Below are 27997 nucleotides of genomic sequence, written 5' to 3'. Positions count from 1 at the left end.
GATAGGACTAAAACCATTCAAAATAACTTTATAAATTCTGTCACATTTCTGCTTTGTACATCAGTTCAACCTTATCCCTTCAGCTTGTTACTGAAAATTCACAATGCTTGCTTCTTGTTTCGTTTTTTTCCTGAAAGGCAGACACAAAACCAGCCATCAGTGCATTATTTACAGAAGTGCAACACAGTCTCCACCCCAAAACGAAACTTTTCTCTAACAAGATACTGCCAACAGAACGTAAATAAACACCACGACTTGAGCAGTGTTCCTGAAGTCAGTTTATAAAGTCATTTCTGCAATCCCCAAAGTCACAGAGCGAGTAAAGCTTCGCTCACCATCACATGGACTAAAAATTTCAACATTTCAAGTATTAAATCAGAAGTTTCTAAAGACAACCCATATTTTGATAAATAAACACAAGGGAAACGGTATACAACTCTCAATATACTGTATATGAAAAGTGGTGTCCAGTTGCAAACTTTTAGCAAGACAAGTGCACAGGCCTATCAAAAGTAGCCCTGAAAACCGCAGCAATCCGGGAGTCCCAAACATTCCATCTCTTCCGTGTTTTTCCCTTGAATTACTCTGCTGGTCTGAGGCATTTGATTGTTATTTAGTTCTGCGTCCGCAGGTAATAATAATAAAAAACAAAACAAAAATGAAACAAACAAACAAAACCCCAAGAAGTTCATTCCTGTATGGAAACAATGGGCACTGTTTCCGCAGGTAGGTAAGTCCGATATAACCGTGCTTCTCTCCGCTCCAGTTTCACAGTTCAATCCAAGTCATGCCGGCTGTGGCTTGCTCTGTTTTCCACTTCGCATGTCTCTTCACCATCAGATTTCTTATGTTTCCTCATATGTTTGTATTTTTCCACATACGCCTTCACCAGGTTAGCTACCTTCATAGGGTTGATCTCTCCGCTTTTGCTGTGACAGATCTACAAGGAAAAAGAAGAGCCATTCGCTCCGTTAACAGTATTGCAGCCGTTCCGGCAGGCAACGAACAAACGACAGAGAAGCCCTGAACTTCCCAGGGGAACGGGTTCCTGTATAGCCCCTCGAGTCCTGCAGCAGGGTACGTAAAGCAGAAAACTCAACAAGGACGGGAGTATTATTGTACTTCAAGCATTCCAGAAACGGCCCAGGGCTTATCTACTAGAGCACCAACTGACTGCAGAAGCACCTCTGAAAGCAGAATTACTCGGTTTTACTACAGGCTTTTCTATCCAGCCAATTTTGCACAACACAGGGTAACCAAGAAGCGTTGATCACCCATTTTTCTGATGATTTTGAGAAAGCGATGCTCAGATTAAAAGAATCTTGCAAATTTAAGGGATAAATTTTTGAGATAAAAGGGGAAAGAGGGTGGACCCTACCAAGAATTTTATCAGCATTCAGAGGACAGTTCACAGTGACTTCAGCTGCAATTGGCGCTGACCAGCTCTCCTACAAACCCCACCTGAGGTTCACGTGGGTCACGTAGAAGATATGGAATTGCACCTCTTATCTCAGGAATTTTGATTTACGATGGAATTTCTCAATGATAGCCGGAACGCAGAGCAGGGAGAGAATACAGTCCCCCGGGGTATCACTTAACTGCCTTGACCACAAGAGCATTACTTGCTCTCACAAGACAACGTTTACCCACTCATCAGGTCTTTTTTAGCCACGATCTGGTCAGCGCTAAGATTTGAGGCAAAAGTCAACATCAGCCAAATTGCAAGGCCCTCTTCCAAAGTTCAGGGCCACCACTGATGCTGAAGGAATTAACACACAAAGTATTTTCTCACTTTATCAGAAACAGCTTGACAATTCTGACCGAAGTTCTTAATGAGATAGAGCTGACCATTCTCACCCAAGGCACGTCCCGCGGTACATTTTAAGCTGTCTGAGCTGAACTTTGCAATGTTCTGGACCACTGAAAACACCATCTCCTGAAAGGAACAGTCTGACAGCTCTCATCGATGGCACCGCTCCGTCCTGCTCGAAGCAACTACTGCTGCACCACAAGACTGCAGAGTACCCGAGATCTGCTCCTCAGTTACAGCAGGGAATTGCTGAAGCTGGCGAGCGCAGTCCAAAGCTGCCGCTTATTTAACCGACACAGCCCCTCCTCTCCATTTCACCTTACCTTTTGCACTGCTTTTCGAAGGATGTTCTTGTACTCCTCCTTTGTAATCTCTCTCTTCTGGTAAAAGGGTTTAATAGCAAGTTTCACTTCTTCCACAGCCCTTTCCTGCATGTGCAGCTTCTTCATGTACTGCCCAGCAAAGAGAAGTTCATTAACTTCTGCTACCTTGGGAATGGTTTCCGAATCTATTTTTCTTAGCAATGTCCTAACAATGAAAATACTCATTTCACAGTTTCAACGACCCGAGTAAGAGCCAACGTCACAGGGATTTCCTTTACTGTAAATGGCAGTCTCGAAACAAATACCAGCTCGCCCTAGGAGGAACCCTTATTTTATGTAACATTTATTCTATGTCTTAGAGAATATGTTTTAAGCAAGTGACTACGGCGTTACACCCATTAATTCTGGTCTCCTTCTTCCCTTCCAACAGCTCTGAAATAAACATCCATCCATCAAAAGGATCTAAAAGCAGCCAAGTCGTAGCTGTGAATACAAAGCTTCAGGTAGCTCTGAAGGCGTTCTGAAAACTGCAAACTTGCATATAAATTAAGGATTACAGATGACATCGGAGCACATTCTATCACGATAAGTTCATGAAAACTGCTGCTCATATAAATGGAGGTTTAGTGGGAAAGGTATCTTAGCGTTTTGTTTTGTGGTAGAAAGAGAAATAATTAACTAAGAAGTTTTTGTTCTTGTGTTAACATCCACGATGCTTAGAGCAAATGGTCTTTACAGCAACCCCAAAACTCAGCAGCAAGGGATGATCGCTGCAAAATCTCAAAACTATTTTACTCCCTCTGCATGTTCAGCCTCTCTACAGGACTGCTATGGGAATAGACGCTAATTTCAAAGCTGGAGGGGAAAGGAGAAAACCAGGCATTTATAGAGAGATTTGGACATTCTGGCTTCTGGAAAGTCTATTCCAGACATTCATGCAAGAAAGTTTCAGAACGTCTTTTAGATGCTTTAATCCCTCTCTGCCCTATTGCAATGAAGCTGCAGAAAGTGGAACCATCAAATGGGAGAAAATCCCAAAAGAATTCGAAGGAAGGACTGCCTGCTGCTCCTGGGCTAGCACAGTCAGCCACCAAAACCAACCGCCACAGCCAGGCTGGGAAAATACAGTAGACAGCAAGTCGGATACACCCAAACTTCACAAGTTCAAATAAACAGCTCATTGATGTTATGCATTTGCTACTTGATAGCATTCACTCACTTCCTCGTTTTTCGTTTTGTCCACTGCAGGTTTGGGTGCTTTGCTCTTTTCTTCCGCGTTTCCAACAGAAGCAGCTTGGATTCCTGGTTCAGATGCAGTAGCCAGGCTGCCCAGCTCCGGGATCAGGCTCTGTCCTGCCATGCAGCCAAGCGCTGGAAGACTACCCTGCATGATGAACTGAACCGTGGGCTGGCTGACTGGGGCATAGGGGGGCAGGCTTGAGGGCAGAGGTGGTGTCAAAAGTATGTTTTGACAGTACACCTGTGAAACACATACCATTTTGTAAATGCCTGTGCTTACAGGAGAGAGCGTCAGACCAGGATTTTCAGAGCACCTCTTACCCACTCAAACAGGCAAGCAATTACTAGTTTAAATCAGGGAGGCTAACGTCCCAGCCCTCAGCTAGGTCTCTGCGCATCTAGCTAGCACCAGCCCCGCTCACCTTTTAACTGGTGGACAGCACAGCCTGATGGCACGGACCAGTGCCACCAGGCCCATTTTTACAGCCTGATCCCAGCCAGGGAGAAGCTCAGAGCTTCTCAACCAGCACCGTCTTTCCCCAAGTTACTGCTGAAAACAGAAGCTGCGTGCATACAGCAGAGCTAAAAGGAGATGCGCCTCTTCAACTGGAAGGAGCACCTGAGAGATTAAATGATTACAGAGGATTGCTGAGGTGTATGGGCTGTATGAAATGTACCGCACGCAGCGGAAGGCGAGCTCTGCCACGAGAGGAGGGTGTTGCACAACGAGGGCACAGATGAGGTGGGATGCCTTCCATGACACTAGGGTGCTGGAATAGGAACCAACCTGAGAGGAATCTAGATCAGGAAACATAGGCTCAGGAATCATATAATTGGTTGGAGGAGGCTCATTTAACTGCACCTGATTTAACGTTTGGTTCAAGTCCTCAGCTTTCCAGGCCCCTTCTTTTACTCGCTGAAGTCTGTAAAACGGCATCCCTAGGGTCCCCAAGAGAAGGAAAAGAAAACATTTAAGAATAAAATAAACCTAATGGGTCAAAAATTCAAAGCCAATTATATTTTTAAACCATTAAAATAAAAAGGATCTAACAACAATGCTAGCTAGAACTGGATTTTGTTCAGCAATCATCAACACTTTAAAGCTTCTGATAATAGAGGACTTGGCATCCCCTTGAGCAATTGCTTCTTCCTGGGTTTCCACAGGAGTAACCAAGGAGAACAACACAAGCAACTCTGTCAACACGCATAGCACAGGGTCCCAAGCCAAACTGTTTGTAGCAGCTTTGGCTTAGCGGAGCTCCCAGTAGCAAGCTCCGGAGATTTGTCATGCTCCTTGGCCCCGAGAAACCTTTATAAATTCTGATGGCAAAACCCCCACTCCAGTCAGCCGCAGAAAGGGTGGAACGCGGGCTGCCAGCTCAGAGAGTGGGTTGCAATCTGCGCTTCACGGCCAAACAAGCCGCCGCTGGCGAGCTGAGCTGCGCTGACAGCGTGTCCTCTCGGATTCATTAACACAGCTCACCTCAGGATGTCAACAAGCGTAGAACGCCGGCTCTCGGGACTGGAAACCAGGGGATTGCGCCAGCTCAGATGACAGAAGTGTTACGCTACCACCAGGTTTAGCCAGGCACCAAACCCCACACAGCCTGTGCTTCAAGTACTGTTTTCCAAGAACAGATACTTACTTGAAGCTTTTTCAGCAGACAAGGTGCCACTTTCTTCCTCTTGAAGGTTCCAGGTAACTCTTTTCACTGGTGCTTTCGATTTCAGCACAGGACCCTGAGGTACTACTTCCAGTTCAGTACTACCGAAATCACTGGTTTTCTCGTTTGACACAAGGCACTCATCTTTAACCTCCCTCACACAATCTGTTACTTTGCTTTTGGACAAGCTTTGAACTGGTGCAGCCTCAGCTGGAGCGTGCGTGGTAACTTGCTTCTCCAGGGGTGCTTCCATCAGAGATGAACACAACGTGGTATTTTCTATTTTCACTGTAATCTCAAGGTTTGTATTGCTACAGCTACCAAGCACTGCTGGCTCACTACTGCTGGTGAATTCTGTCTCAGCAAAAGGATCCACATTGCCAACTGGAACACACGCGTTTGTGGCCTCTGGCAGAGGGAACGCAGTTTCACTGGTCACCTCCCGACAGCTGGGCTCCACCTTTATAGCTTCTTGGGCCTCGCTCAGCTGAACCGGGCTCTCAGCCTTCATTTCCTCCAGTTTGACATTTGGTTGGATGGTTATGGAAAGCTCTTCCAGTACCAGCTCCTCCTTTGGCTCTTGTTTGAAGGAATGAGGTTGCTCCACAAGCGTGGATGTAGTTTCAGCTGGAGGCTTTTGATCCTTTTCTGGTGGAGGAGGAAGGGAGCTCTCTTTCGATCTGTGTTTTCTTTCTTTGGAACGGGACCTCGATCGTGGTGTTTTTTCCTTTGATTTGCTGCTTTTGTGCTCCCGAGAACGAGATGCAGACCGAGACCTCCACCTCCTCCTCTCCCGAGACCTGGATCTCGATCTCTTTCTGTCCCTTGACCTCAAGCTACTATCTTTATCATACCTCTCATAGCTTTTCTCTCTCCTGTGTTTCCGCCTTTTAGTTCTTTCAATGCTATTTGATCGGGAACGATCCCTCCGTCTTGACCTTGATCGAGACCGTCTTTTCTTTTTCCTGTTTTCATAAAACTCAGAAGTACTTCCAGGACTACCTGAACGTGACCTAGATTTCCTTCTCTCCCTAGACCAAGAAGTTTTTGCCTTTTTATCCTTGGTTTTATCCTTCATTTTCTTTTTTTTAGATCGTTCGTGACTGCTGGAACGGTCAGTAGAAGTTCTCCTGATCTTGGGTTTGGATGTGCTTCTTTTGCCACGCTCTTCTCCACCTGACCAAGAGGTAGATCGGGAGCTTCGGTCCCTTGAGTGTGCTCTATCCCTAGACTCTGATCGGGGTCTCTTACTCTCTTTGACAAATGCCTTCTTCCTTTTCATCTTCTTCCTGCTTCGGGAGCTGGAGTTTGAACAGGATCTGGAACGTGATCGCTTCTTTCTTTTTTCTACCTTTTGGATTTTCTGCTGCCCATCATCCTTTGAGGGACTATCTGGTTCTAGTTTCACATTAATATTAGGTCTAACCAGTTCTTCGGCATTAAAGAACACATCAGGGCTCCCTCTGCTTTCCTCCTTTAGACACTTTGCATTAGAAACTGGCTTAATGGCAGACGAAGTGCAAGGACTGCTTAGCGAGTCTTCCTCATCCATATTGTCTCGTTCCTCTGTGTCAGAGATCTGTTCTACAATCCTGCTTTCTACCGTGACATCACCGTGAGACACTGTGTTACTGGATGGTACATCAGCATCTGCTCCAGATCCAAATACATTTCCTACCACGTAAGGGGTGAAACGACGAACAGTTTGAAATGTTTGAACTTTTGGATTTTCAATGGAAATAGTCCTGGTAATATTAGTTAGTGGGATCCCCAAGCCAAGCCTTTCAGGACTGCTGCTTGCTGAACTCGAGTCCGATCCTGTTGGCTCAAAGGGATCATAGATCTCACTTTTGACCTGCTTTTTCTTAACTGAGAAAAGAGTTGAAGGAGTCTCTTTCTGTTGCACTTTGTCATCCACAGGGCGGAAGGTGTTACAAAATCCTGGGTTAGACAGTCTGCTGGGATGCCCTGCATTTCCAGGAATATTGATTTTAAAACTCTCAAAAGAGCTTGGGCCTTTGCTCCTCAAAGTGCCCAGCAGCGACGAACTGCCACACGTGCCTGTATCAGTAGAAAAAGACAGCCCACTTGTATGCATTTGTTGCTGAGATTCCTTGGCATTTGACTTCTGACTTTCCACCTTGCTACCCTTCCCCGGCTGATTAGCGCTCTCTTTGCCAGTCAGCTGGGTTATACAGGAGCTGGGGATGTCACAGCTTTGGCTTCCTGAGGGTTCGGGCTCCACCTGCTTGCTGCTGGTTTCCTTTTTAATCTTTGGTATCCTGGGAAGCTCAAAGATGTCAATTCTCTTGGTAGGTGGTTTTAATGGCTGCCTCACGGTTAAAGCTTTTGAGCCAGAATTCAAGTAACAGCTCAGGGGCTTTGACAATGAGTCAGTGCGTGCAACATTTTTAGAGTTTCCATTAAATCTGGGCATTTCATCTGACTTGTAGCCATGCCTGCTCAGAGTAGCTATGTTCTGAGTCTGAACAGACCTGGGTGTCATCGAATATTCTGACTTTACAGTTGCCTTTTCTGATGTACTCCGTGCAGGGTCTGCTGCAGGCTCAGTCCTGCTCAGTGAGGGTGAAGGTAATGGAAACGAGCTTGAGGAGGAGGGTCTGGGGCGAGTACTCAGCCCTGAGGAAAATGAAGGTCCAGCAACGGGGCTGCTTGCTGTGGTCCCTGAGTGCGCCGTACTCGGTTGGGTGTTATGTCCCGAACCATCATTCGCTCTTGAGTCATTCGCTGATTTCCTATGAAGTGGAGCTGTGGCATACAAGCAAACAATAAAGTTTTTCAGTACGTATCTGGTCGTGTCTCCCCATCATTAAAAGAAGTACTGAGCTAATTATTTTAAGTTCCACCTTGGTTTGCAGGCATACCACACAGTAATAAGGCAGCCCAATAGTTCTTTCGGTCAGATGCTCAAGGTCTAATGCCAGACAACTGCACCTTTAAGGTAAACACTAATGTTAAGGAAATAAATTATTCTGTTCTGTAGATATCACCAGATCTGTGTTTATTATCCTGCAGTCGCTAATTGATAAAAATTACTATAACAGAGGATGTTATAGGTACTTGTTTTAAGAATAAAGCTCTACGTTTCAATTTGAAGAGATTCTTTCCAAATAACACCATGCCAAGGGAAGACACAGCTGTAGGTGCTAACACGTATTCTAGAGCTTGACTTCTGCAAAGGAGCTTCTTGCCAAGGTCCTCATCGCTGCTCCTCAAACGGAAGCACAGTGCACAGGCATGGCAGCGAGGCATGACAAATGACAGAATCGGGTACTAAGATATCTCTGCTCTATCCAGTCCTATGAAACTACAGTGAAGTACTTTTGAAAGAAAAACCCCACCTATTAAACCCCAAATCCTCCAGTAACATCTCAGCTCTGCAACTGGAACAGACACAAGTAACACTAGTTCAGAGCATACGCAGGAATCCTATTAGATAGGTTACTGCTGGCAGCTAAACCGAATCTGCCTTACACATTCGAACGCTCAGTGAGGGTATCCCTACATTTGAAGCTACGCAGCCTGCAGGACCAGGGCAGGCGTGGGTGAAACAAAGAAGTTAATTGCGCTGTGAAGTGCCAGACCCTTACCTATCTTCTTTGCTGTCAGTGAACCGTCTCTGTTGATGACCACATCCGAACCACTCATCATGAGAAAGCTCTGTCCAGACAGGATACTTCCCAACAGATCAGGCACAGGGGCACCTTCTTCTTCTTGATCAGGACTCAAGGCAGGTACACTGCTTCTGCATGTTTCAGAGGGGTTATATTTCCTTTACTCTTACAGCACTTGTTCTATACACACACATTACATTAAAAAGAAACCAAAATCAAGGGCATAAACAGAGGTCAGCCAGGGAAGTTCACTTGTAGTTTTGGCTTCACTAGAGTCATTCAGCCCCCATCTCCCTCTGACAAACAGGAGGTGAAGCTTTTACTGACTTTCCACAGCAACATCGGAGGATAGGAAAGCATGTAACCATACCAAAGACCTTTGGTAAGCAAATGCTTTTAATCTTATTTAAGAGTGGTGTTCACTGAGTTGTGTATCAAGATTAACTTTCTACTGCATTTAAGGTGCATTTTTGAAGCGCAAACCATTGTTCAGCACTTCAGAGATACGTCCAGCCCAGCTGCCTCTTTCCCCCCACCAAATCATGATCACAAATGTATTCCTCAGGCCTATACTGCTATATAAAAAAATTGGTGCAGCTTGAACCACTGTTCAGCACCAGTCAGAACACCAGTCAGGTGCCAACTGGTAGGGTAGCCAAGAGTATGGCACAGGAGGAATTACACTGAAAAACAGCAGCACACACAGAGGACAACACAAACACTCCCCTTTGTGCATTACTCATTCATATGAAAATGATTTAACTGTACATTCCTCGATCTTGAAATATAGACTGAAAAGGTCTGAGTGTTTCTGGTGTTGGGGTGTGGCTTTGAAGTTTCCTTTCTTTGCTTTTCTGCTGGTGGCATTTGGGGGTTTGCTTTGTTTGGGCTTTAAAAAAACCCAAACCCAAAACCAAACAACAAACCAACAACTTCAAAAAGGACCAAGAGACCCAGCTCTTTGAGGGAGCTACATTTCATTTCCGTATGACAGCAAAGCAAGCTTTCCAAAGATGATATATACCAAACCCCTGTAACAACAGAACAACAAAACGGAAAATCTTAAAAGAATTGGCTGCCCAAGGCCAGAGCAGGGAAGGACCTGCAGTCCAGGCAAACGAAGCCTTTAGAAAAGCTTAATTTCAGCTAAACAGTTCTACCTTCTAAACAACGTGCTGCTCACGTAACTCTGAGGACATGGAAAGCTTCCTGAAAGGCTTCCTTTAGGACTGAGATGAGAAAGGTAGAGAAATACTCCAAGTTATTAGAGACTATCTTAATCCTGAGAAACCAACCTTTGCCACAAGTCAGATGCATTAGAGGACAGCCAGGTAAACCTCTCGCACATTTTAACCACTCAAGCTGAGCTCCGTCCATTTCTCCTAGTCTTCAGCCCCCTCAGCCTTGCAGTTTTCGGTTGGTACCTACCCTCAGTCATTTTCCCCATCCATTTTCTTCTCATCATGCTCTTGCTCCCTGTGTCCTACCCCTCTGCACTGCATCCTAGGCCCCAGCCCTGAAAACCCAGTGACTGCCAACGGGAGGCACCCAGCAATGCCCCTTGGCCCTGGCAGGCACAGGGGCACAGGGTCTGCACACACAGAGACATCTGTCAGGCTGCAAAGCAACTGTTAAACTGCAGGATCAAACCAAGAGTTTCCTCTCCACTTTCTGAGCTCCAACAAACGGCAGAGGAACTGGGTGAGGTGGGTGCATCCCTCGTCTCCTCTGGATGTGCAATTAGATTCCCTGGCCTTCCCAAAAAAGCAAGTGGGTTTTTAAAGGTTAATGAGACTGGAATTTAAAACATACTAATGGGGTTACTAAACAATCCCAAAACAGACAGCAAGAAGAGCCAGATTAAGGTGGAAATACCAATGTGAATTATCAATGCAATAGTCAGAGCTGTTATGAAAGATTAAGTGCCTGTCCTTTGACTTAAAAAAACAACTATTGCATAAAATGCTGCAGTTATTTATCTACACATGTGCAGGCATGCATACACACAGTCTTTCAAAATATTCAGGGTAAGAAAAGAGTTAAACCAGGATGGATCACTCAGTTTGCTCTTATGTTACTGTCATTAGACAATTAAGAAAGAAAATAACTTGATTGATTTTTACCTGGGAAGTCCCACAGAAATAGGTCTAGCTACAGGACGGTGAGACCTCAGTGCTGACTGGGAGAGAACTCTTCTTTTGGCACTCACTGGTGAATCTGCATTTGCTGGAACGTCCTCGTTACTGTGGGTAAAACACACACACAAACCTTGGAAGTTTTTCATGTCAAATAGACAAGGTAGATAATATACCAGGACAGGTACAGTTAGAAAGCATCATTTGTTTTATTATAATATGTTAAACAAAAGATTTGTGCAGTTTACTTATTTTCTGTGGCTACATAAACAGAACAGCATAACTCAGCCAGTAGAGATTCACATGTAAGTTTTTATTTTTAAAATATTAAATGGATAATTTCCCTTTATGAAAGGATCAAAAAGACTTACTCTGTAAAAAAAATCAAATTTCACCAACAATAATTTCAGATGCCCCCTCCCCGACACCCAAAGCTTAAGAGTGACACAAACTATGGCATAGTAAGATTCCTCCTGAATTTAAAGTGTCTCGAAAAGTGAAGATGGGAAAAGGAGAAACACGGAAGATTCCACAGGTCCATTTAATTCCATGTGAAGTCACTGTTTGTTGTATACCAAATACACTAGCTACCTTCACTTAAAATTAGATCAATAGAAAATGACTGATCAGGATCCAACTCCTTCAGATTCTAGCCTCTGAATAACCCCAAAGCTCTTAATTACAGGCTTGCACAAGGCTTATTATTTCAGCAGACCTCTTTAAAGAAGGCCAATTCTTTATGAGCTCAGCAACTCAGCCAAGGAAATAAAAGAGCAGGCCAACGTGTTACTATGAGCTGTGTACCCAAAGCTGACTTCAGATGCGCTCTACGCTCTGCAAAAAGGCACATGTACAAAAAACGCAACGCTTGTGAAATGATCAGATCCCTGATCATAACCCGGAGAGATCTTACCTTTCATAAGGCTCCAACTCATGTGGAACTCCAAACACAGACAGAGAAGCTGCACCAATATCTGCTCTCATCAGACCAAGCGAGGGCTCTGCTGGTTTGTACACATAAGGAAGCAAGCCCCCATGCTCAGGTTTTCTAAGACCAAGAGCTCTTGCAATACGTAAGCGAGCAGAAACCTCATTTTTCACCTGCAGAGATAAAGAGATTGGGTTATTTGTATGCTAGGGCAGGTATGCATCCTGGGTTTAAAGCCCCAAATCCTTCACTTAGTTTAAGTACAGTCACCAGATTACTACTGTCAGTAGCAGAAGTGGTGTGTGTTTATGGTCAATATTTGTTTCAAAGTACCTATTAACCTTCTAACTATGGCCTATAAGTCACTTCGTACACAGATTGCACGTATCACATTTAAGTGACCAGATAAATTTCTAAAAATCTTTAATGTCATCATTCAAAACTGTCAATTCCTTATTAAAGGCTGGAGGGATTAGTTCTGGCTGTAGGATGTGAACTGGCTGAGGTAGCTGGGGACAAAAGTCAAGCTGGTGCAGAGTATTCAGTACAGCTCATGTGAGAACACTACCCACCGTGGGAAGGGATTCTGAGCGCCCTTACAGCGCATCAACTGCGTTTGCAACAACAGACACAAACATCCGTAGCCTATTAAAAAGCATAGGTGGTGGCAATTTTAACTGAGCTTGCATCAGTACCAAGAAAACACGACAGCTGAATGGCAGGGCAGAACACAAAGCCTGCACAAGGTACTTTACAGTGTGACCCCTGCAGCTAAAGTAACCAGATTTGTCAGCAAACCTAGCAGACCTGCCTGGAGGTTGCAATTTGTTTCTGTGTACAGCATCTTTGTGGAGTACACTGGATGCATCCTACACATACACCCACCAGAAAAAAAGGTCATCTGCTACCATTCAGTATTAAAAGGCTGCTATCAAGAGACAGTATTTTTTCCACCAAATCCCAAGCTATAGTGCTTTTACAGATGGCTGAAAAAATGGCAGCAACTCACATGTGATCTTAGTCTCTTTTTCCCTCTTCTCTTCTTTATCGAACCCTTGTGTCTTTTCAGCTGTCTCTCTGAACTCCTCTTCCCAGCAGATTTTGCCCAAGTTCTTCTTTTGCGTCCGGCTTTCTTCTTCCTGCCTGATGGGATAAAAGACAACCAAGTATCTGGCTAAGTGCTGGCACTGCATTTTACCCTGTATTCCCCTTTTTGTTCCCCCATGGCACACAAAGCACCTCAAGAAAATCTACAGCGTGCTGCAACAGTATGAAACGGCAGAGCCGAAAAAGTGAAATCACTAGGATGTATTTAGAAGCAACCTCCAAGACTCTTCTGGGTAAAGACAGTATGGGGAAAGAAGAAAATGCATGTGGTATACTTCTGCAGCTGCACAGCTGTGGCAGCATGCAGCCAATCTAGTATTTCGTATGATTCAGGCTTATCTTCTCAAAGCTTTTATTCTTGCAGATGGGAACCACAGAAGGTGTCTGATGCCCTTACCTGTTTTTCTTTTCTGCCTAGTAGGAGCCCTCGGTGCAAGAGGACGCTGGTAGACGGCTGTGTTTATGCCTGCTACAACTGCCTCGATTGTTTCATCCAGAAGAGAGGGCGTGTGGTTCCCTGGCACGTGCTGTGTGGGAAATTAGAAGTTAAATGATACAGGTATCTAAAAGGTCAGCAACAAGTTAGCTATAAAAGCACTTGATAAAAAATTCATTTACAATTCAAATGAGAAGCACTCATGTCACCAACCTGCCAGTTAAGCACTTGTGTCACCTCTCTCACCTATTGACTATCATATTAAGGAGAACACGACCTCACTCTTCAGCCTAATTCTAACTCCTTAAATGAGAGCAATCCCCGAGACTGGCATTCCCTCAACGAAAAAGTTCGTCCAAGAACTTTCCCAAATCCACCTAACTGACCTCTGGCTCATCATGCAGCAAAGTGCCATGAGCAAAGACTGAAAAGCCAACAAAGTACAGGTCCCCTGGTTTTAAACTCCTCATTCTTTAGGTCAGATTTACCTAATGCTGTGAAACATGTCCAGAGGCAGCTTTTCAAACACACACCTCAGGGAACTCACTGGAATGGCACGTGTGAGTCCCCCTCCAGAGCATCACTTTGTTGCTATAAGCAGGGACTGCTCCTGCAAGGTTCAAATTCCTCTTCTCTGTACTCAAGGGTCAACCACATTTAAACAAACACATTCGATGCATCTGGATTCTGAATGACCAGCCTCAGAATGCGAACTCAAAGCCTCCTTGCTGGGCAAACACAGCACGGGTTTGTTCCTTCCTTTGGTTGGGAAGATGTTGAGCAGGTTTCTCTCAACAGCTATGTTAAGTTGGCCATGCCTACACCAACCATATTCCTAAAATGTCACAGAATGGTTTGGTTGGAAGGGACCTTTAAAGCTCATCTATAGTCCACCCACCCTGCCATGGGGAGGGACACCTTCCCTGCCCCCTCTCCTTTCTTCAAGCAACCACAATGCAGCAAGAATTGATAGAGTTTCATTTAAGCATAGCAGATGCAAAGATCCCTCTGATGTTACATTATTCACTGTGTTTACTTCCTAACAGAGCACATGCATTGGATTCTTGCACATTTATGAAATGTATGTGTGGCACATACAGTAGAGGAGAATGGCTTTAGAGTATCTTGCAGTCACAAAGAAGCTTCAAACTGCAAAATATTTGAGAACAGAATATGCCAACAGAAATATATGCTTGAATTCATCTTATTACAGAATTATTTTTGCTAGGCTTCTCTGTTAGCGTCACTAATGAATGCTCCAATCTATTTTACCGAGCTATTTTATTAGAATGCCATTGTTTTAAGTGTCATGGGTGCTAAGAAATACTACATAAGGTTCTCTGATTTGGAGGAGAACACGATGGCGTAAGGAAGGCCCTGAACATTAGCCAAAACATATTGACTTTTCTAGAAGGACCTAAAATAGCGTGTCTAGCTAACCACCATTAGTTTAGGCACTTGGAGAACAACAGATGAGATACAAAACAAACTGCCTCCCCAAATACTAAAGCTTTCCAAGGATCTGAAATCAGCACCTCTCTATGCTTTGAGGACAACAGCAGACCGGCACTAAAAGCCATAGATAAGAGATTTCAAAAACTGTCCAAGCAACTTAGTCCCATGGTTGACCATCCCCAAGGGAAAAACAATTCTCCTTACGTCAAGTCAGATCCTCCTCTTCCTCTCCAAAGTTGCAGAATTTCACACATTTCTAGCACATTGAACAGCAGCATTAACGAAGAGCCAATTAACATATCAGTAGTCGAATGGCAGTTATTTATAGGCTCTGCTGCCACACTAGGTCACCATAGGCTCCTGTGCAGTTTAAAGCTTTTTATATTTATGCAAGTAATGGGTAGACCACTTTGGCTAAAGCAGGCAGGACATTCCCCAAGTTTGGAAGTTCTCAGTTTGCAACTTATTGTTACCTGAAGGATCACATTCTAACCAACAGAAACATCTAGAAACATCTCAGCTGCAGTCATCTGCAGTCAGCAGTTCAATGAGCAAAGGACTTGAGGGGCCTTGGGTATCTGGGATACTTTCCTTCATGGATTCTCCGGTACCTGTTGATGTGGTTGAACTCACACTGCCATATCTCTAAGGACACTATCATCTGGAGGTTTTTTTCTTCAATAAGAGGTTGATTTTCACAAATACAGAAACATTAAAGATACTAATTTTTCTCTTCAGTTTGGCTGACAGTGGCCAACAGGTTCTACTGCTATGCGGAAAGGGGTAGAAGAACAAACAAGCAAATATACAAATGTCAAATAAGCATGCCCTGTCTCTGCAGAAAAGCATGCTAAAAAACCAGAAGTGGTGCGCAAACTGTGCACTAACAGCCACTGAGAATAAAAATACAATTTTCCTCACACCTGAGATGATGAAAACGTGGACTAAGAGATAAAGCTTCTGCAGATTTCAAAATAGAATTTTGGTTATGTGCAAGTTGAGCGCTGCACGTGTTCTACATCTCAATTTAAAAGAACTCCACAGCTACCAACCATTGTGCTACATACAGTCAACACAGACAGCTGAGCTACTTGTGGAGGACAACAGGGGTACATGGACTTACTTCAGCTCTGCCACAAGGTTCTTCCAGAGGCTCATCAGCCAATACTCCTCCATACCTGAATTTGCTGCGCTGTTGTTATCCGGTTTCTGTTCACCGTTTCCCTAACTCGTTCGCTCTGCCGAGTTCTGGCTATAACTCTGGTTCGGACTTGAGGGCGTAGCCTACTGGTGGTGGGAGTATCGTCAGCCACAGGGGCAGCAACCTCTTCTTCCTCGCTGACATGATCTGTATCTTGAAAGAAAAGATGCCCAGGTCACTTGTCTTTCTACAGGTGAAAGCATTTCAAGAATTTTGGACAACATATAAAATCAGTCTTCCTTTTCTTAAAGCAATCACCTCCAAAGGCAGGCATCATCCTCTCAAAGGGAAATGAGTGCAGACACCACCACTTCAGACTGTTACACAAAGACAATTTTCTAGGTAACAGAAATTGCTGCTACCTTAGCAATCTGAGGTCAGGATACTAAGAAATTCTTTCCAGCATAATACAATGCAGCTGCACTAAGGTGCTGGGCTTGCTGCAGGAAGGCTAAAGAACACTTGTAAGCAGTAGCTCCACAGGTTGTAACTGCAGATGAAAATCTTAATAAACAAGATCCTCTTATCAGTCAAGAGTTCAGCTTTTTAAATTCAAGAGAGAATGCCTATCAAAACAATTATTTAAAACATAAAACCAGGGGTTAAACGTTTCTTCAAAACAGCATATGCTCCACATCACCTAAGTCAGGAGAAAAATATTTACTTTGACTGGATACCATGAAACCCTTACCTGCAGCAGCACTGACATCCACAGGAGGGGCACAGGCTGGACAGAACCATTCATCTACAGGGACTTCACTCAGAGGTGGATTAAGGCATTCCATGTGATACCTTAAAAAAACAACCCAATAAAATCAAAGTCAAGACAATGTGCTGCTTTACCAAGGAAAGAGAGCCTTTTACCTCCATCCACAAGCTACATAAGGCAGACACATTTTCTTAAGTTTGAAACTATGGTAGAAGGAGATGCTTCTACCAATCTCCAGAGAAACAATGCCACCTAATAGTTATATAAGGATCTTCAATTCTAGATGGTGTTTTGATCACTTTCGGCTCAAAAAAACACTCAGAAAAGTGTGTGATTTCCCCTCGCTGTGTGGTGTACTGCTTGCCATTTGAACCCAAGCTGCAAGAAATGTGCAGAGCCAAAACTGATGGCGGTAAAGAGAAAGAGAAGCACTGAGGTGGCTGGGGAGACAGGCACTCAGGAACAACATCAGTTTCTTGCAAACCAACACAGTATTAAAGTGTTCCTAAGTACCAGTGATATTATTTTGCAGGACTAGATGCAAGTCAGCTGCAATGCCTTGTTACGTTGAATAAACACGCGTTGTGTCCCACGTCATGATTAAGGGAAGCGGTGGTAAGCATTTCTGCCTAACTGCACACGCTAGGCTGGGAGAGCACCGGCCAGTCCCTGGCTTCATAGAGCTGCATGCAGGACCACTGCTGACTTCCAAACCCATCCGACTGAGAACCACGCTGGTTCTTATCGAATCTCAAAGGGATAAGGATGCTGGTCCTTATCAAATCTTAAAGGGAAAGAGAAAATGATGCTCCCTTAGGTAGGCTTTTCGAAATGATCTCCACCCAACAGGCTGAGCAGCTAGACTGAAAGTCTTGCCAACCACTCACAGAGAAGTTACCCAGAGAAATCTTTCAACATTACCCGACTTGGGTCCTGTCATTTGTTAAATTCTATTTGACATGTGTTAGTAGCACAGAAATTAGCAGGTGCTACGTTCCTTTCAGCTTTTCTTACCCTGCATCACAGCCATCACACAGCAGCAGGCGATCCTCGCGGTCACTTCTGCCACACACCTCACAGAAGGTTGGATCATCCTCTTCATTGCTACCCTGAGTTTTTGTCTGAATAATAATCTAAATAAAAAGAGGGATTCACATTTTATGCAGAACGTGGGACTTTTTAAAATCTATTGTCACGTTAACAATACCTGCAACAAAATCTAAAAATGAATGAACCAAAATGGCTGATACATACCAGAACCTTTGTTTAGTTCATTCAACACATCTAGGACATGATGAAATGCTTGAAAACATCTACTGAACTTGTCTACTGTCAGACACCAACAACTATAGAAAACTGCATTGTAAGAACACGCAAAATCAAAATTCCCAAATAAGATCAAAAGTAGTCAAACAACTCACTCAAAAACAAGACAAGAGAGCAAGCTTCAAGTTTTCCCCCCCCAAGCGTATGATTTAAATGTTAATTCACACTCCCGTTAAAATACAAACACAATAATAAACCATTAGTTTACGAAAGCAGAGCATCAAGCTCCTAAATGTCCCCTGAAAACCAACGTGTTTCTGATATTAGTAAAGAGCAATGACAGCTCTTCAATACTCTTTTGTGAGAGCACTAGCACACTCAGCCTGTGCCTTTAAGACCTCTACTATTGCCTTGTCTCCCTCTCCCCTTAAAAACCCAACCCCTGCACAGTACAGCTGGTAGCAAGACATAAAGATACGATGTATAACCTGGATTATTCCCATTCACAACAGCACTTGCAGTACGCAGGACACTTTCCCCATGGTGACAGGCTTATCAATGCAGAACAGCTTAGAGTCAAATGTCCATTATGCAAAAGAGGCAGCTATAAAAAACACCCTTTTTGCTATCAGAAACGATGCCACGCTTCAATCCACACACAATACTGCAGGAAACGTGGTTATGGAGGAAAAGAAATTCTAACGGTTCCTTAAAAGGCAATCGCAAAATAGGAAAGAAATAATTCATCCAGATCCCAAATATCAGATAAACGTGCTGGAAGTGTAAACCTCTGAATAGCTATTTCGTGGCCACTGGCCTTGTTGTTTGCTACAGTAAAACATTTACCTGTTCCATGATGCGACCACCATAACGTGTCCAAATGTTAATGGCCGTAAAGAGGATTCGATCCACTGGACAGGAGTTTGCATTCTAGAAAGAAAAAAAAAAAATTCCCCATACAGTTAATAAGCACATCTCTTGATTCAATTTTAACAACCATTAATGCAGTAAGCATTAAATTAATGTGGTAGTCATTCTAACAGCTATAGGTCTTTATATTTTAAGTGCTTTATATATTTAAGTGCCGACTTACCTGGTTTACAAACAACCTACTGCATCAGAGAAAAACTGCATCTTTAGAAAAGCATTTATTACGCTGAAGTCATTTAATTATAATTCAATTGCCAAAGCAATATCAAAGTTCTTCCAAACACTGCCTTGAAACAGTGATCATGTTTTAGGGCATTTACTTTCTTTTGGACAAATGAGCAACTGGAAATGGCTTACAAATATATTCAGTAAGAGTGATTTTTTAAAAAAATTATTTATTTGATTGCCACTGGTACTGCTGCACGCACAGTAAGTTTTGTTGCAATTCTCACCCTGGATTATGATTATGGGAACTACACAGTTAGGTGGCAAGGAACTCTGATTCAAAACTGAATTCAGAGAAAACTGCTGATTTTAGTAGTCAGTAAACTTTTCCGTGTTTAAATGTTCACTGCTGCAACAGACCCTCAGCTAATGGCCACAACACAGAATTCAACAAGAGATAGATATACAGAGAAATATACCCCCACACAGAGAGAAAACCAGTATTACTGGTGTCTTGAGAAAAAGAATTTTAGATGCCTAGAAACACACTTGCTTGTGACACTACAACTTTCAGAAAACAGAACAGATCAGGTTGGCTACAAGCAAAACAGATCCACATTTCACAAACACGAATCCTGCCAAATACAGCAGTAACACAAGTCCGTGGTTAAAAAGCTTAAGAAAGCAAATATAATATTACAGTGTTTTGTTCTCATTACAGCAGGACAGCGCGATAAGAGGGAAGAGAGCAGAGCTCACCAGAAGGCCACAGGCCATCAGGGACAAACCAGCTCACCTTAGACCACTCCACGATGCAGTCCAAGCAGAAGTAATGGGAACAGTTCTCAGGAGTCCCCACAATCTGACCTCGAAACGTGTTGAGGCAAATGGGACAGCTTTCACCTTCCTCATCAGAGGAAGAGCTCAGTCCGTTTATAAGTGACTTGAATTTCAGAGAAGTGGTCATTTTCCCCACAGCGGCCCCAATTTCTTCATCCTCTTCTACATCATGGTCTTCACAACCTTAAAAAGCAAGAGATGAAAAACAACTCGTGTGCTGCAGGGCTTCAGCAGCAAGGGCAGAGGGGGCGGGCAGGATGGGGTACCAGTTCACAGAAAATTCCAAGTAACATTTTACGGGGCTGCAAGGGCGAAGTACAGCCTCCCCAGTTCGAGGCGATAATTTCTGCTGTTTTCTTTTTTCCTAAATCCCTTCACTAAAAAGCAATGGATTACTCTGGCAAAAAATAAAGCCTGATAACGTCACTAGTCTTGCAAGAGATTAAAAGGACAGACAGCAGAAAAACAACAGATTATCAAAACAACAAAAGAGTAGGATGTGTCAGGCTACCACTGAACACCGAAGTTAAAAAATAAAGTTATAATAAAGTTATCGTGTATCCAACTTTATTTTTTTTAAATAGACACTTCAGAGGACAAGAAGCAGCAATACGCTCACCTGCAAAAGAGCAGATTAAAAATTTCACCAGTAAATCATGATTTTGAGAGTCAAGAGGTCTGGGTGTCTAGCTGCAGATTACTTGAAGAAACTTGGGTTTGGGTAAAATTAATTTTAAATGCTCAGACCACATTGTTGAAAGGTGACTTTATTTTTAGTACAAAATACAGAGATACGTGTGAGCCCTTCCCTGAAACCTGTGAATTAAGTTAACACTTTCAAGAAGCAGTGAAATGTTACCTAAAAAACATTCTCACTTTTTGAATTTTTTTTATTTGTTTGGGGTTTTTTGTTTGTTGGGTTGGGGGGAGGGGGGGGTGGCAGCTGTTGTTATTTTGCTGACACTTTTCTAATAATGAAAACGGGGCCCCTTGTCTTTTATCTTTTCTATGGCAGTCTCCTGTCTGGACATAGCAAAGAATACTCTAAATGATGGATTAGTAAAGCTTTTTGGCACCTGGTGTAAATTCTTTAGTCTGTGTTCAAATCAGTCTAACTAGTAACTTGGAAAACTGCTCTTGCCTTCCCAACAAGCTCTGATGTAATAAAACCCCCTCTATTTTTGTCTATCCAAATAATAATTTCAGTGCAGCAGTTTCAGCAGTACATGGACCTACACAGCATGTTTTCAGTAAAATTAACAAATCCAAGTAACATCCACATTCCTTTTTCAAAGGAAAATTAGCTGAGCCTTCTTCCCTTCTCCCTAGGCTTAACAGCAATAATAATTTATTTCCAAAACTCCCCATCACAACATTTACTTTAGAGCCCTGTGCCAAAGCAAACCGAACAGTGTGCTTTTCTAAGTGAAAAAAACCAGCATGAGCCATTGCTGCAGTTTTGACTTTTTTCTACTCATGCTGGGGCAAAGTTCACTCCTACTGACTGTAACAATACCCCTTTGGCTAGTAGACAGCCTTCAAACACACAAATGCTTTAAAAATTTAGAAACTGGGGAATATTACTCGTTTGTTTATTACTGTAGGATCTGGGCATCAACCTGACACAGCAGCATCTGTGGATTTACACTTCATGGTTAATTTCTGCAGGAAAAACTTTCATTCCACTCTTCCTCCAGCTATTAAAAAAATGCCTCTTAACGCACATTAACAGACCCACCTTCTAATTCTTCATCTTCACTTTCTTCCTTGACCTCCTCACCTCCCTCTTCCTCAGTGTCATCTTCTTCCTCACTTCCGTTATCATCTTCTGAATCATCACTATTTCCACCACTGCTTTCTGGAAAAAGGGAAAGGAAATAACTATTTGATGCAGACAGACAGGCAGAACAGTGAAGGATGCACCAGAACTCCTGCTCGGGATGTTCTACATGGAGCAAAACCCTAGATTTCCTCAGTGGTATCACAGCTGCCTGCTCTGCGAAACTCAAGGTAGGCACATCAGCTGTTTGATGCAAAGAATTTAGGAAGCAAAAAAAAAAAATTTCTCAGGGAAAAAGAAATAAAAGGTCACAAATATATATTTACTTCTCTTTGGAGGTTAAACCAATAGGTTCTCCAACCTAGAATCAGAAACGTGCACATGCAGAGAGGCTGTGTTTACCTGTATCGCTGAGAAGCACGAGACCATGTCTTTTGCCCTTGGTTAGGGAAGCATTCTTGTTTATCAGTTCATCCTGGCTGTCATCATCATCATCCATGGCAGGACATTGGAAATCCGCTCCCTGCAAGAAGGCAAGACGTCAGTGAGGCAGTGCACCACCTAGACAAGCAGAGCAGGCATCAGCCTGGCAAAGAGCATCCAGCGCATCTGCAGAGCCGTGAACAGCAGAAGGGACATGGCTCTCCAGCAAAGGCTCCTCACACCATTGAGTAGTTTTCCCAGTTTCAAGTCGGAGGCAGCTACAGGTAAGCAGTTACCATTACATGACATTTCACATCCCTGCTGAGCTAGGTGAAACCAGCTGCTTGTGACACTCAGTTTAGGTGAAAGATTCAGCTTTATCTTGGGCTCCTGAACAACAGAAAAAGGTATAACCAGAATTCCCCACTGAAAATAGGAATAGAAAACCCACAAACACCAAAACACCATCCTGTGGACCAGCGATAAAATGCAAAACTGAAAGGGCCCAGATGCCCTTTGGACAAGGCCTAACAAGCCGACAATATGCGTTTCAAATCAAAATACTGCATCTTGCTCAATTGCAAAGTAACAAGAAGAAAGATTACATTTTTAAGGTCTTTTTAAAAAAAGGCCTTTTCATAGCTCTGTCATGAAATAGAGGTTTCAGACCTCATAACCATTATTCCTCAGAAAGGAGGAGACTTGATTCAGTGCATATTAATGCAATCACATTAATTGCTGTGCATTAGCACAGACTGGCAATAAAACTGACAGATACTGAGAGGTATCTCACGATCCAAATTCATAGTGACAATGAAACCAGAACTTTTAATACATAATGCTACAAAGCATTAAGAAAAACAGATCCCTGCAAGCTTCTCTAAGCAATTCATGGAAAAATATAATTAATTGACACTTAGAAAGTGAGATATCATAACTCAAAAATAATAATAAAAAAAGATTCTTCTACAAATGTGGCAAAGAAGTTTCAATCGGGTGCTCCTCTCCCACTCCCCCTGCTCCACATTACATACCTTGCATATTAAAAGAATTTTTGGAACAAACCACGATGTTTTATTCAAGTGCTCTTGATCCATATCTTTACTTGCACACTCCCTTTTTGAGCCACGTAGCACAGCTCTGCACTTAAGAGCCTTAAAAATGTAGGCTTTGATAAACCAGACTAAACTGCAAATGGAATCTTTGGTGCTCAGAGGGGGAAAAAAAAAAAAAAAAAAAAAAAAAGAGATAAAAAAGATCAAGCTTCAACACAACCAAGTTCTCAGTAAAGATTTCTCCTAACGTTGGCAAGAATATTTCCCAAATAAAGGTTTAAACTTGTAGCTAAATTTGTGGCTATAAACAGCAGCGTGTTTCAAAACAATTTATGTTGGCCGAAAACACGCAGACTCATCAAAAGCCAGTCACTCCATGATGTAACTGAAGAAAAAAAAAAAAAAAAAAAGGGAAGAAACACTAAGAATTTTTTAAGTTTCAGCAGTGCGTACGTATGAATTATTCAAACTGAAACTCAATTATATAATAGCCTCGCAAAAGCTAAGTTAGCCACAGCAATGCAAAATTCAAGGCGAGGATGCGTAAAAGGGCAGAGACTGGCAGCACCAGTCCTGCAGCAGGGCAGTGGCTGGTGTATTTATTATGTACGTAGCAGGAATTTACACAGTGTATTTAGATTTTCTGCAGAGCCTGTATCACTCCTCCATCGGCAGGCTGGGGGAACACTGGCACTGCCAGGCTGCTGAGGGTGACCGAGGCCAACCAAAGCCACCGCAGGGGCAAAACAGTGGACAAGCCCCCACTTTGTCAGCGCAGTGACCTTCGTTCCCCTGCTCCCTAGTTCTCCTTAAAGCAAACAATAAGCACAGCGAGGAGAGGATCTTTTTATTTTTAAAAGTGATTCCCCACAAACCACAGTTCTGACCAACACACACTTCACTCCGTTTCTTCACTGCTGTGGAATAAAACAACTACCCGTGTTATCTGCGCCCTGCTACCCCACGGAAAGATATCCTTTCAGCATGCAGGCAAACAAATCAGCACTTGTGACTTGACAATCTAAACTGACATATTTATGCTGCAAATGCAAGCTTGTACTTTGCTCGGAGGCAAAACTCGGAGTTAAGGAATATCTGGTACTGCAGCAAAAAATCAAGTCTTCAAATCCTGTCAAGTTAAAAAAAAAAAAAAAAGTCTGTTTTGTGGCTAGCTGGGAATAGACAAGGAGACAGCAAGCAAGATGAAGTGAATTTGAGATCACAAATCTTACTTTACAAATGACAAACTGGGCAGCTGCTCTTCAGGAAAAAAAAAAAAAAAAAAAAGAGGAAAGCAAAATCAACTGCACACCTAATATGGGAGCTTGTTCTACTTTTTTTGTTTAAGAACAATAAGCAACATTTCCAAGTTTGGGTGTCTTTTTTTTTCTTACAGGAGACATTACAAATACATTACCACTGTGAAACACAAACACACCCATGTTTGTGTGAAACACTCAAGGAAAGTCCAGATTTCATTCCAGCACTCACCACATCAGAATTTTTCTAACCCCCTCCCCAAGCTGGAACTGGCAGATATAAAATAGATAGGAAGCATTTTTATTATTATTATCATGTAAACCCAGAAGTCTGGTTAAGAAGGAGATTGTAGTCATTCCTCCGAGGCAAACCTTAACTACACACTTCTGTAACATGAAAGCAGACTGCTAAAAATCACCAGTTATGCCTGAAGGCCACGGGACTGAGACAACTACAGCTGCTTTCAGTTCTGGGGGTGCCAAGGACCTGCCCCCGCCGCCGTACCCGACCCCTCGCTGCTGGCTCACTCGGTGTACGGCACTCCACGTACAGCCCTCTCTCATCCACTGGTCCCCTCTCTCCTGCATCCCACTGAAGACACTATTCAGGATGCGTTCTCAGCTGGCAGCTCACGAACAGAGGCAGGGTGACCTGGCTGGAGATCCCTGTCCGCGCCTTTGGACCCAGTACCACTAAGGTGAGGCATCACCGCGTACAGCCAAACCCATCTCCACTCCCGGGAAGGGCCAGCACTTGCTTCGCAGTCTGTGCCCAGCACATCCAGCACCTGAATGACAGGCTGCACACTAGGTCTGCTAAAGGCAGCCAGCCACTGCATCCTTGCTTAACATCCCCATTTTCAAGCTCTTATTCAGAAGAACCTCATCTTTTAATGCAGCATTAAACTGCCAAAACAAGTGTGTGACAGGTGTTTGAGCACTTTACATGTAGCAGCACTTCTCCCCAGCCCCAGGTTCCCTTCACAAAGGTACAACCTCGCCACGGCCAAGTCCGGTTTGCACCGAGCACTGCACGCCTTCTGCTGCGGTATAAATTGTAAGCCTGGGCTTTGCTATTAAGACAGATTACATTTTTACATCGAACTGCCTTCAGTCACTTTAACTCTACAATCAAGTAAGAATGACAAATACTTTCTTCATAGGATTTTCTGTTTGCTTTTACAGAGAAGATTAAGCGTTTCCTCCAGAACTAGTGTTCATCAAACAAGCACTTCAGTAAGCATTTAGGTTTTTGAACTGAAATCCTTATGCATCACCACAAATCAGTATTTTAACGTACTCTGAGTATGTTCCAGCTAGAAGGCAAGTGCAGGTTTCTAACTACCAGAGGAGCCACGGTCTGCAAGACACACTCAAACTCCATCTCAGTCTGACACGAAGCTGACGGAGCTGCCTACAACAGCAAGCGACTCTCCCAGTCTGGATTCTCCCAGTCCCAGAACAATTTCCTCCATCACCAGTTTCCTACAGTAGTTTCTAGTTTTTAGAAACAGAAGAGCTACCAGACAAGGCACCTACTTCAATCTGCTCGGGTAACATTCAGGATTATACACAGGCAAAGAAAACAAGTCAGCTGGATTTTCTCACAGGGTGGTTTTGAATACTGATCTAATTTCATGGGCAATTATTGAGCAGTCATGTTCCACAGAGCACTTACAACTAAATTTAAGTCTACTAAATATTCAAACACATGAGCTTTCAGTTCTCGTTGGCACATCTGCGTTATTTGTTGGTCTGTTGTTTTTTCGGTTTTAGGGTTTTTTTGTTGGGGCGGTGGGGGTGGTGTGTGTTTGTTTGTTGTTGGTGGGGTTTTTTTCCAAATTGACCAAACAACTCCATTCCCTCTGGAAAACCAGCATCACACATCAGAAAGCATTCAGCTTTCTTTCCAATTTCATATGCTACATTGAAAGAAAAGAAAGTAAGAGCTGAAAAATCATGGTTGTATCCACTTGGAAATCATGTGGATATGATGTGTGGTGTCTGCCATCACGACGTTCCAAAGGTAAATAAGAGGAACTAGGCAAGCAAATTATTCAGATTAGTGAGAGACTCCTACAGCCCAGAGCCGCACGGTGCCAATCTAGCACACATATGGAGGTTTATAAAAGTCTTCTAAATCTAAATTTAGAACCAACTTTCCCCTGCTTTAAGTTACAAAAAGATTAACTCTTAAATACCAGCATCAGAACTGCCCATGCAAAAGTTTAAACAATGGAAGCGTCTAAGGACCTCACAGATAAGGCACCAAAACTTAATCCCAGGGTAGGTGAGGAAGCGCTTATCTTTTCCCCCATCCTGGCCCTGCCCTAAATTTAGCCACCCTAAATTCCAGGACCAAAACCGTCCACCAAAGCTTCCCCAGGAGCTGACAGTGCACTCTTCAGGAAGTTTGCAAATGCAGACAAAGCAATGCACGGGCTTTGCAAAGGCACTTTTGAAGTGCAGCATCCCACCCAGAGGAGCAGCCGGGCGTTTCGTACCTCTGCATTCAAAGCAGCAGCCAAGCTCTATGCAGTTCCCAGCCTCCAACTCCCTGAAGACACTGGCTCCGTTTCCAGCTGTGAACCTCCAACTCTCTCATGCTGCACATCCTCCTCTTTAACAGGTTTCTTTTCTTAGGAAAAGCCACCCTTACTGGCAAGATCCCTTTCAGCATCAGATTTTCACATCTTTCACATTTTTAACTTCAGCTTTCCTCGCTGTTTATGGGCATGGCTGGGGAGTGGGGAGGGGGAAATTCCAAACAAAACCACCCCAAACACCTCCTGCACTTTTATGACTTTTATGCGCGTCACCATAACAAAAGGTACCAAGACCTACTGACCTTCAAGAAAGGAAATAACACAGCAAACACCTCAGCAACGCATCCATGCCACAACCAGCTGGAAAACCAGTAACTAAAACTACAAAAAACTCAAAAACCTCACCCACCCCACTGGTGCCGAACACGGGGCGCAGAATGCAGGCCACCAGCCGCAGTTTAAAAGCCTGTCAGTGAGCACAGCCACCTCAGGGCAAAGTTTTTAACGTTTTTACAAACTAAACAAAAAAAAAAGCTGGCAGGAAGGCCTCGTTTCTAGCTGTTAGCCTGAAGCCCCATCGCTGCTCTCCAGACGGGAGCCCCACCGGCCTCCCAGCAGGAGGCAGGAACGGCTTCCCCAAGCGCCCCCAGGCCCGCACCGCCGCGGGGAGGGGGCCGGGGGCGCCACAAGCATTTGGGGTTTATTGACTAAACCGTCTCCGCAGCAGCCGCGGAGCCGCCGGCCGCCCCCCACCCGCCCCAGGCCCCGCGGAGCGCTGCCCCAGGCGGCCCGGCGCTGAGGCCCCCGCCTCTCCGCCCTTCTTGCTGACTGCCGGCCGGCAGGTGAGCCATCGTAAATAAGGAGACTGCTAAGAATAAAGTTAAATAAATATAAACAATACCGAGAGCGGCAGAGAAGCTTCCTTCCAGAGGTACTCCGGGCCGGCGGCAACCTCCCGGGCTCGGCTGGTCCCGGCTCCCGGCACCCTCCGCCCAAGCCGGCCCCAGCGACCGGCGCCGGCAGCCGCCTCGTCCCGGCGCACTCACGGGAAGGGGCCCAACGGCTCACATCACCGGGCCGGCGCAACGCCT

General features: G+C 43.9%; 1 protein-coding gene across 1 annotated transcript; it reads right to left on the bottom strand.

Moving 5' to 3' along the window:
• Nucleotides 1-2: 2 nt before the first annotated feature.
• On the bottom strand, nucleotides 3-27997 carry PHRF1 (PHD and ring finger domains 1). Its single transcript, XM_080405579.1, has 18 exons — nucleotides 27808-27997; nucleotides 22026-22146; nucleotides 21582-21701; nucleotides 19800-20026; nucleotides 18755-18838; nucleotides 17657-17775; nucleotides 16625-16725; nucleotides 15911-16086; nucleotides 13239-13368; nucleotides 12744-12877; nucleotides 11720-11907; nucleotides 10795-10914; nucleotides 8648-8802; nucleotides 5019-7805; nucleotides 4235-4311; nucleotides 3353-3613; nucleotides 2134-2262; nucleotides 3-940 (listed from the first exon to the last, which is right to left on the bottom strand). Exons 2-18 carry the CDS (start codon nucleotides 22120-22122, stop codon nucleotides 776-778), a joined length of 5070 nt encoding a protein of 1689 aa, XP_080261705.1. The 5' UTR covers nucleotides 22123-22146; nucleotides 27808-27997; the 3' UTR covers nucleotides 3-775.

Source organism: Falco punctatus, assembly GCF_963210335.1.
Source record: "Falco punctatus genome assembly, chromosome: 10".
In the NCBI taxonomy this organism is placed as follows: Eukaryota; Metazoa; Chordata; class Aves; order Falconiformes; family Falconidae; genus Falco; species Falco punctatus.
Note: the sequence above shows the minus strand (reverse complement) of the source record. Positions and strands in the feature narration are given on the sequence as shown.